Source organism: Odontomachus brunneus, unplaced genomic scaffold, assembly GCF_010583005.1.
Source record: "Odontomachus brunneus isolate Ranch 3 - 2012 unplaced genomic scaffold, Obru_v1 Obru_scaffold_146, whole genome shotgun sequence".
NCBI classification, from domain to species: Eukaryota; Metazoa; Arthropoda; class Insecta; order Hymenoptera; family Formicidae; genus Odontomachus; species Odontomachus brunneus.
This window is the reverse complement of record NW_022639596.1, coordinates 737,533-748,954: the sequence shown is the minus strand read 5'-3', so window position 1 is coordinate 748,954 and position 11,422 is coordinate 737,533. Positions and strand designations below refer to the sequence as shown.

Here is an 11,422-nt window from a genome sequence, read left to right as displayed (position 1 = left end):
GCTTGTTGAGTCACTCCCAATGATCGTGCCAATTCTTCTTGATTTTGACACGAGTCTTGATCAAGTAATGCCTCCAATTCTGCATCTTCGAAAACCTTCTCTCTTCCACCGCTATGCCGGTCTTCGACGTCAAAATCACCGTTCTTGATGCGTTAAAACCACTCATGACACGTTCTCTCACTAATAGCAGCCTCACCATAAGTATTTGAGAGCATTCGATGAGCCTCAGCCGCAGATTTCTTCATATTGAAGCAGAAAATTAAAACCTCGCGCAAATAACGAGAATTTGGCTCGTAAACTGTCATTTTCAATCGAGAATAACTTTATGATGCAGACACAAATCGACTAATGTTTTTATGGGGTTATGTTGACAGATGCCCAAGTTTATTGTATGACGTCTATGACGTCTATTTATTTCGACCACCACTTACCTTAAAGCCATCTATAAGAAAACGGCGGAAGCAAAATTGTACACTTAATAGTTTCGTAAAATATATAACAATAATATTACTAAATAATGAGTTATTACATTTTAGAAAAATTAGAAGCACTAAATTAAATTATGAAAAATTATCATGTATTTGTGGAATATCCAATAATAGATTAATAATAGGTTAGAATAAAAGTTTTTTTCTTTTGGATATTTCACAAATATGTGACACATTTCATAATTTAATTGTGCTTCTAATTTTTCTAAAATGTAATAACTCATTTTTTGTAATATTATTGTTACATATTTTACAAAATTATATTATCTGATCCTGTTAATTCTTATACATATACTATCGAGTGGCATTCAGTTGGACACAGTACAATTGGACACGTTGCAAATTGACACGTTGCAAATGGACACGGCACTTGACACACGGTTCAATTGGACACGGTGCGTTTGGACACGAAACTTTTGGGCACCGTTGTTTTTGGACACGAAAGAAAATGCACGTCGTTCAGTTACACACCGTTCATTTGGACACCGTTCAGTTGGACACCGTTTACTTGGACACAGTTCAGTTGGACACCGTTCAAGTGCCCACTGTTCACTTGGACACAGAAGGATGCTCACCGTTCACTTGGACACCGTTCACTTGGATACCGTTCAGTTGCCCACTATTCACTTGGACACAGAAAGATGCGTGCTGTTCATTTGTACATCGTTCACTTGGACACCGTGGAATTGCTTGTCTGTTCACTTGGACACAGAAAGATGCGTGCTGTTCATTTGTACATCGTTCACTTGGACACCGTGGAATTGCTTGTCTGTTCACTTGGACACAGAAAGATGCGTGCTGTTCATTTGTACATCGTTCACTTGGACACCGTGGAATTGCTTGTCTGTTCACTTGGACACAGAAAGATGCGTGCTGTTCATTTGTACATCGTTCACTTGGACACCGTTCAATTGGACACCGTTCATTTGGACACCGATCATATGGACACCGTTCATCGCCCACTGTTCACTTGGACACAGAAGGATGCGCAGTGTTCATTTGGCCACCGTTCACTTGGACATCGTCCAGTTGCCTGCTGTTCATTTGGACACAGAAGGATGCGCAGTGTTCATTTGGCCACCGTTCACTTGGACACCGTTCATTTGGACACCGATCATATGGACACCGTTCATCGCCCACTGTTCACTTGGACACAGAAGGATGCGCAGTGTTCATTTGGCCACCGTTCACTTGGACATCGTTCAGTTGCTTGCTGTTTATTTGGACACAGAATGATGTGCACCGTTTATTTTATCATCATTTAATTACGTATCGTTTGTTTATGCAATGGATATGCAACTGATGAGAAATAAAAAATAGTTTTGTAGAAAATATTTGTGTTTTTATTTCGTTTTTATCACATCCAACCACAACGCCATATACCTAGAGATATTCTAGAGACTTTATAAACAATAACATATGATTGGATGTGTCCGTTTGCAATGTGCGCATCTGGGACTCACTCCAATTTTCGTACTACTATTGTGATATAGAGCGTGGGTAAATTGTGGTTTTGGTAATTATTTAGTTTAGCGGCAACACCACCGATTTTGATGAAAATAGACTCAATCGACGCGTTTTTGCATGCCAAACAACTTTTTCCTCTGACAAAATCGTCGCTCTTTTTACTGCCAAGCGAGATATTAATAGACAAAGTTGAGGGCGTATTAGGTTAGAAAATCTGTTATACCATCTATTTCTAGCTATGTAACTGGGGGGGCTTTGCCCCCCAGACCCCCCTATCACGGGGGGTGGGGATTGTAGTCTTTTGTGAGAAATTAACTTTTTAGCTTAAGCACAAGAGAATATAGCCCCCACCCCCCGTGATAGGGGGGTCTGGGAGACGAAGCCCCCCAGTTACATAACTAGAGATAAATGATATGATAGATTTTCTAACCTAACACGCCCTCAACTTTGTCTATTAATATCTCGCTTCGCAGTAGAGAGCGACGATTTTGTCAGAGGAAAAAGTTGTTTGGCATACAAAAACGTGTCGATTGAGTCTATTTTCATCGAAATCGGAGGTGTTGCCGCTAAACTAAATAATTATCAAAACCACAATTTACACTCTACATCACAAATAGTAGTACGAAAATCGGAGTGAGTCCCAGATGCGTACATTGCAAACGGACACATCCAATCATATGTCGTTGTTTATAGAGTCTCTAGAATATCTCTAGGCATATGGCGTGGTGGTTGGATGTGATAAAAACGAAATAAAAACACAAATATTTTCTATAAAACTATTTTTTATTTCTCATCAGTTGCATATCCATTGCATAAACAAACGATACATAATTAAATGATGATAAAAATAAACGGTGCACATCATTCTGTGTCCAAATGAACAGCAGGCAACTGGACGATGTCCAAGTGAACGGTGGCCAAATAAACAGTGCGCATCCTTCTGTGTCCAAGTGAACAGTGGGCGATGAACGGTGTCCATATGATCGGTATCCAAATAAACGGTGTCCAATTGAACGGTGTCCAAGTGAACTGTGTCCAAATGAACAGTGTCCAAGTGAACAGTGTCCAAATGAACGGTGTCCAAGTGAACAGTGCGCACCCTTCTGTGTCCAAGTGAACAGACAAGCAATTCCACGGTGTCCAAGTGAACGGTGTACAAATGAACAGCACGCGTCGTTCTGTATCCAAGTGAACAGTGGGCAACTGAACGGTATCCAAGTGAACGGTGTCCAAGTGAACGGTGTCCAAATGAACAGTGAGCATCCTTCTGTGTCCAAGTGAACAGTGGGCACTTGAACGGTGTCCAACTGAACTGTGTCCAAGTAAACGGTGTCCAGCTGAACGGTGTCCAAATGAACGGTGTGTAACTGAACGACGTGCATTTTCTTTCGTGTCCAAAAACAACGGTGCCCAAAAGTTTCGTGTTCAAACGCACCGTGTCCAATTGAACTGTGTCAAATGCCGTGTCCATTTGCAACGTGTCCATTTGCAACGTGTCCAATTGTACTGTGTCCAAGTGCACCGCTCCCATACTATCCGCTACGCTACACTAACTCAACTCTACTCGATTTATCGGACATTGAGTTGTCATGAATCATGAAGATACTAAATGCTTGTGCGTATTACATTTTTCGGTCTTAGTAAAACTAACTCGTTCTTACTTGAACTCGAATTATAAACACCCAAAATATGCGGAGGAGAGTTTGGGACACCCTGTATGTAGTAACATACGACGTCACAATTTGTGTGTATAGAAGTTTCCTAAGTATATTTTCATAATTAAATATATATAAAATCTATTTTTAGTGCGATACTAAAGGTAACCCGATACATATAAATAAAACGATAATAAAGGTAACCCGATACATAAAATATATAGGGTGTCCCAGACTGTCTTTTGCATATTTTGTGGGAATGTAGAATGGATTGAAGTGAACACAAAAGTCCCATATCGTTTTGCGATATTCTCAATAAATCTCAAGATATTAATTAAAGAAGAAGTGAATTATAACACGCGATATAGTAAATGAGCTGCAGTGGCGCCATCTGCCGTTGTATACTTATACATTAAATTAAACTAAACAAAAAAAGTTCTCTACCATCTTACAAATGACTACATAAATTTTTAGATATTAATTAAAGAAAATTTGTGTATTATAATCCACAATTATATAATAATTTTCTTTAATATCTAAAAATCTATGTGATCATTTGCAAAATGGTAGAGAACTTTTTTGTTCAGTTTCATCTAATGCAGGGCTCGGTTTAGTTGCTCATTTCAGTCGATTCTCGGGAGCTACGCCTTCCTGTCTCCCCTTGTCGCGCGGTGGGCCGCGCGGCGGGCCGCGCAACGGACGGTCGCGGCTCTAAGCTTCAGGGCCGTTGGTATTATAAGAGGCGCCATGTGGTGCCAACCAAAGATGCGTTCGGTAAGTGCGCTGATTAGCATTAACGCATCATCCAATCCTTGTTGTACATATAATAAGCAAAGTAAAGATATAATAACGTGTTAGCATTGATAGCGCGCCCCTGTACAAAACATTACCTGTATGGTTCTTTCGATATATTTCTTTTTCCGCCATTAAGGTGCGTTAGAGAATATATATTTTTTAAACAAAGACATACATAACCCTACGTTACATTGATATCGTGACTCATGTCTTTATTATTTTTAACACAAACAACAATTGCGTAACACTTTTATATGTTGTTACTATCACATATAGTTGGAACATGTTTTTAACAATGTAGCTTTCGCAATAGACATATCTATCTCGAGACACAATCTGTCCAAAAATATCAGTTCGCAAATACACATCTTTAGTCCAGTATTCAAAATAATATAAATTTTTACTTGTGACAATACCTGATAGCGATACGCGCGTCCAGAAAAAATAATTATTATAAACACATCTATTTATTCAGTGTATTGTCGAAGAATATTAACGTTTTTAGCCATTCTATAGTGTCACTATAGTGGCAAAAGAGTTAAGAATGTTAATTAGTTTGACTGGGATAGGACGCGGTTTCTCTTGAGCCGGAATGCCTGGACCGTACTCTCGACTTCGGTTTCGCATCACAGCAGACTAGGTACACATTTTTCGGTATTACGACTTATATATTAGCAACATTTTTTTCTAATATGATAGAATGATTCCATTTCTATCCACGGTATACTGTTTATAACATTGTTTTGACCTTATTTTGCGCCATTATTGACAAATTAATGATAACAATAATTATTTTCGAAAATATATCATTTACCATCCGAAATTCTGTACACGCAAAATGTTAAAAATCATGTGTGTGCACAAGTGCATCAAGAAACAAAGTTTCCCCTTACGAATAAATGTTTTGTCGCAACACGATATCGTAAGCGTAAACTTTGCTTCTTAATGCACTTTGACACACGATTTTTAATATTTACTTTGTGTGCACAGCATTTCGGATGGTATACAAGGTGTCCGTCCATAAATATCCGAAATATCCACAAATATCTTGTAACTGGTTGAAGTTACAAGAAAGTTTAATAAGCGAAATTTACATGTCTCTTAGCCCTTACTAAAATTGTTTTCAGCTGATAAAGTAAATTTTTTTGCGTTTATATTTTAAAATATCTATTTCACTATTTTGTACATCTGTATTTCTATTGTCACGACACACACAAAACGCACAATTATTATTCCGCTTTAATGAATTGATTCACACACACACACACACACACATTTTGCGTTCATTATATATCATTAAACAATTTTTATTATTAATAATAAATAGTATCTTTATTACTAATAAAGAGGAGAAGAAAAATAGGCGGTGAAACAGAACTGATATAAAAAGACCTCTGCATTAATTATAAAGTGCATGTTATTTTTTATATAATCACAATTTTGGAGACAAATATTTAATTTTAATATATGTATTTATGTTAAATTTAATATTTTTCAGAATGATACAATTTAATCCACATAATATTATGCTGTTACTCTACGCAACTTTCAATTTTCAACAAAGACCGATAACTTTCAAGGAAGTTGAAATAAAAAAAAAATTTAACACATATAAGAAATACAAAATAATAAAGAATTTAAATTGAAAGAAGAAAAAACATTATATTTTTACAACGTATACGATATCCCAGAAACGGAAAAAGTAAATTTATTAAAGAAAGATAAGATCATGGTATATCCAGAAGAAGTTATGTATAGTTCTGTTGAAGCCACAATATCTAATGAATATAAAAGGCAAGATGTGGAATTCTGAAAGAATAATAGAGCGAAAACAAACTTAATATCGTTAGAAACAATTAGATGAAGATTCACATTAATATCGTTAGAAACAATTAGACGAAAATCACATTAATTCGATAACTACGACGATGGAAAAACCAAATCAATAAAGGTGGTACTAGAGTTGAAAAATTAAGACGAATCTCTGAATGCACATTAAACCGTTTCAACAAAGCGTTTGAAAAGACACACACACACACACACACACACACACGCACGCACGCACACGCGCACACACACACATTGGGAGTGTGCATTAATTTTAAAGTATTTTCAAGAGATGACGTAACTAGTACTATATCGTATCGGGCCATATTGTTGCTACCTTCATGTCAAAGCATCATTATGTGGCTTTAGTTTTCAGTATGTGTCATTTTGCTGAAGTGTAAACTACATTGTTTTTTTGAGAATTGAATATGTCGAATTTTGTGCCAACAAAACGCAATTTGTGGCAAGCTTTTCTTTTATGCTTCCATTTGAAGAAAAGTGCTGCTCAAAGTCAACGAATGCTGTCGGAAGCTTATGGTGATTATACTCCATCGATTTCAACATGTGAGTACTGGTTTCGACGCTATAAAAAAGGTGATTTTGACACAGAAGACAAGGAACGTCCAGGCTCCCTCTCCCTCTCCCTCTCCCTCTCTCTCTCCCTCTCCTTCTCTTTCTCTTTCTCTACCCAAAGTATATCCGTTACATAAAAATAAAGTAATAGTTATAAGTAGTTAATCTACTTTACGTAGAAGATGCTATACAAAGTAATTTGCTAATTTTTAATATTTTTTAGCATAAAAGATAGAATTCTCATCACAATATTCATATAATATTTAAAAATATTAGTTCAAGTTTTCTCACACTGTAACATATAATGTTATTTTTAGCTAAATTGTTTGAACTAGTGCTATAAATTAGAATAAGACAAATATATTTTGTTTATAATAAAAACAGACTTATAATTACTGAATCTTTTAATTGAGAACCCAATAAAAACATTATCTATTCGCACATTTTGAGGCTGTAATTCTGAGGAGACATTATGAGCTAGCAAGCTGAAATTTTTCTAATATGCTTCTGCAAGTATAAGAATGCTTAATATAAATATTGGTTCCAGTAACTGTATAAAAGCAGAGTTATAGAAGTTTTCTTCCCTAGCAAAAGAGACACACTTTTTTACTTCTAGATGAACATTTTTAGAATTAAGTGAAATTTCTGTGGTTTTAAGATTTTGTTGTACTGGGAGTAATCTTCAGAGAAGATTTGAACATAATATTAAATTTTAAGTAATATTTTATGTAAATATTATATAGTAAGCACAAAAATAAATTCTAACCTAATTAAACAATACATTTACTAATATACCGAAAGATTGGCAAATATACCTAGACAAACTTCAATTTAAATCAATGGCATTTGTTAATCTTTTCAGAATATATTATTTTAGTATATGATAAAGACTTATATCAATTTAATAAGGCATAATATTTAAATAATATTTTTATATAATGCAATTTAAATAAAATTCATTAATCATTATTGATATAATTAATATTGTTCCTTTTATACATAGCAATAGGTTAAATAATTAATTTGTTTTTTAGCTATACTGCTGAACTGGTGCAATAAGTTAATGTAAAACAAATGTATTTTTCCTCAATTAACTTATTGCACCAATTCAGCAGTGCAGCTGAAAAGAACAAATAGATATGTATTAAGTTAGACTAATTTCAATAATAAAAGCATGACAATATTGTTACATGACAACAGTTAAACAAATTTTGGGATTTCAAAGGCATAGAGAGAATAATCATTTGAATTGCTAACTTTATTTATTAATAAATTTTTGTTTTCTGTGGAACCATGAAATGCCATTTAAATTCTTAAAATGTTGATGTAGACATAAAAAATGTATTTAATCATTAGGAAGTAAAATTCGGCTTCTGTTTAATTGCTGGGACTAATATTTTATATTTGGCTCCCACATTTAGAGTGTATTACAAAATGTTCAATTCGTTTTGACAACTATATTTCATTTTCATAATGATAAATGGGTTAGACGACAATTTCCCAAAAAGTGGGGGAGATAATGTTGGTAATAAATAATGTTGGCTGTAAGGAAAATCTCTACACAATATAACTTAAAAGCCTGTTCTTTGTAACTGCATTGCTGAATTGGTGCAATAAATTAAAGTGAGACAAGTATATGTTTTCTTACTCTAACTTTTTGCATTAGTTCAGAAATGCAGTTACAAAGAATAGATCATTAAATTATATTGTGTAGAGATTTTCCTTAGCATCAACATTATCCTCTCCACTTTTCAGGAAATTGTCACCTAATCGATAAATGCAATATTTGTGACAAATGATTACTCATGACTATTCCATTCTACATAAATAAAATTTATATATTTATATTACACAGATTACTCAATAATTTACAGTTAACTTTTTACTTAGGTATTTAAGTAAATAAATAAATGATCATTGCACAGATTTACCTGAAAAAGTAGTGTAATACAAACAATCATAGGTTTGTTTTTCGTTTCTGCACTGCTGAACTGGTGCAATAAGTTAGAATGAGAAAAAATATATTTGTTTCACTCTAACTTATTGCACCAGTTCAGCAGTGCAGGAACAGAAAACAGACCCCATATATAATGTTATTTAAGCATTTCTGACATTAAACTTCATTGTCAAAATATATTTAAAAGTATATATTTGAGATCACTTACAGAATATCTTAGCAAAAATTTATGACAATAAGACGTGGGTAGTCTTCGGAAGTCCAGATAAAATGCATTCAATTCGAATAATTTAAGAAATTAGGAGGTAATACTAATATATACATTGACAAAATAACCTAACCTGTTTCTGGGTTTTGTTCTTCTGTGCAACGGATATCACATCACTGAAATCCATTTTCCTCGAAATCACTTTATAAGACTTTTTTACCACGTTATCACGTTGTGCATTACTTTAGACTTAAGAGCGTATTTGTTTGATCGTGAATTTATCACATAGGCACATTGATGATACTGAAATATTTCGAAACATGAACAATTCAACAATACACTTTGTTATAAATACATGAAATTCAATACCACATGTAAGTTTGCAACGACACTTCATCAGACATTTTAGTTGTATCCGTTCGTTAAACCATAGACATATGAATATATAGACGAAGCATAAGATATTGTTACGTCCACGACAGATAACTATATAGGGAAATAGGAAAATTTGAAAATAGTGAAATCAGTGACTTACGTGGACGGTCAATAGAGTGATGACTCCGCTTTTGGGTCACTCTGCTTTTCATCGAGTTTACCCTGGATCTCCGGAGTCTAGCGAAACGATCGATAAATCTGATGAGAAATCAGCGCTGCTCGTTCTCCTGGCTCGGTCTTTGGTGTTCCGGCGCTGCGCGGGATGATGTGGCCCGCAATTCCGAATTTTGATTTCGCAATGTCCGAAAAATAAAGGATAGGCAAGAGTAAGGGCTATCGCACACAAATTGACATAACTGCATATGCATAGCATAAGATCGTATGGACCAATGAGCATCGAATATTAAGCATCGAACACCAATATGGCGACTTAATACTCGATGCTCATTGGTACATACGGTCTTATGCTATGCATATGCAGTTATGTCAATTTGTGTGCGATAGCCCTAATGGCTCCTGCACACAGGACGCGGTAATGCTTACCGCGCAGCGAAAGTTCATGTGACAGCCAATCAATATGCTGCTTTCCGAAATAACCTTCTAGCTCTTACGGAAAAGCAACATATTGATTGGCTGTCGCGCGGCAAACATTACCGCGCCCTGTGTGCAGGACGCTACATAATTGCTACACGTTCGGATTTTACGACTAATATATTCCAAATAATTACATAAGAATTACCAGCGAATAATTATGAGAATAAGCACCTTCTCGACAAATACGCGCGTTTTTTATACGTCGCTTTGTTGCTGAGAGTCGTTTTCTAATTAGCTGATAGAGTCATGGAGATGGAAGAAATTCATTCCATCGGTATGATGTCACCGCGTCGATATCGCCGTGTCGGTCTTGAGATTTAGGCTGATATTTCACGTGTTATACGACAAGCTTTTTGGATACGTTGGTTGGCGAATAGAGTATTTCTAGGTTCTCTGTTCGTCAACCAATGAATGTATCTAAAAAACTTGTCATACGACACGTGAAATATCAGCCTCATATGTACTTGACCGGAAAAAAACTCCGGTTGGAAAACTATTCTTTTAAATCGTTTGTATTTCATATGAAGAGTTTTAAAGTGCAATTGAAAATATTTGTGAGTCATTCTATTATTGTAACTAATTGTTCTTTTTTGGACCATGTATTTAAGCGGAAATAATGACCGGAGGTAAATTAAACAAAGGTTCGGTATGGTATCGTTTGTATTTCATATGAAGAGTTTTAAAGTGCAATTGAAAATATTTGTGAGTCATTCTATTATTGTAACTAATTGTTCTTTTTTGGACCATGTATTTAAGCGGAAATAATGACCGGAGGTAAATTAAACAAAGGTTCGGTATGGTATCGTTTGTATTTCGTATGAAGAGTTAAGAAGTATCATCAAAAAGATTTGTGAGTCATCCAGATAGATTTAATTAAATATTAAAAAACCATATATTTGGCCGAAATATCGATCTCAAGCGCTGCTGTGGAAGTATCGTCAGGCACGATCGGTGTACTATCTAGTATTTCAATACTCCTGATTCTTTTTCGGGTAATTATGTATAATAAGGCCTTTTTCGAATTTTGATATTTTTTGCAGCTCTTTTGGTAAAAATATTTATTTTGACTCCAACATTGATAATCAATCGGGGGAGTCCAAAAAATATGCAAGTTATATATTGTTTTAACTTTTTTTTTAGTTTTTTTTCACTTGTCAAACGTTGCTGTTTTCCCACAATTTAAACAAGTTGCTGATCTTTTAATCATATTATGTAACTGCAATATCGAACGATTAGCGGGAGGCTGCGCCTCCTACACTTCCCCTAAAAACTAACCTAACCCAACCAATCGTCACATTAACCGTCAGTCATTGTTTATTAAAGTGTTCAACTTTTTTTCTTAATAATTTTTTAATAAACAATGACTAACGGTTAATGTAACGATAGGGTGGGTTAGGTTAGTTTTGAGGGTGATGCGGGGGGA

At 35.0% G+C, this 11,422-nt stretch overlaps 1 protein-coding gene across 2 annotated transcripts in view; it reads right to left on the bottom strand.

Annotated features, from left to right (window-relative positions):
- The window catches only part of LOC116850466 (protein SPT2 homolog), a 50,664-nt gene extending 41,246 nt beyond the window's left edge, over window positions 1-9,418 (bottom strand). The window contains exons 1-2 of one of the 2 annotated variants that reach the window (XM_032828794.1): window positions 9,340-9,418; window positions 9,104-9,273 (exon numbers count right to left, since the gene is read on the bottom strand). In XM_032828794.1, the coding sequence (XP_032684685.1) occupies window positions 9,104-9,157 (54 nt within the window). In that variant the 5' untranslated portion in view covers window positions 9,158-9,273; window positions 9,340-9,418. Of the gene's footprint in view, window positions 1-9,103 lie in introns of both variants that reach the window. The other variant, XM_032828793.1, reaches the window with a different exon arrangement.
- Window positions 9,419-11,422: the final 2,004 nt, after the last annotated feature.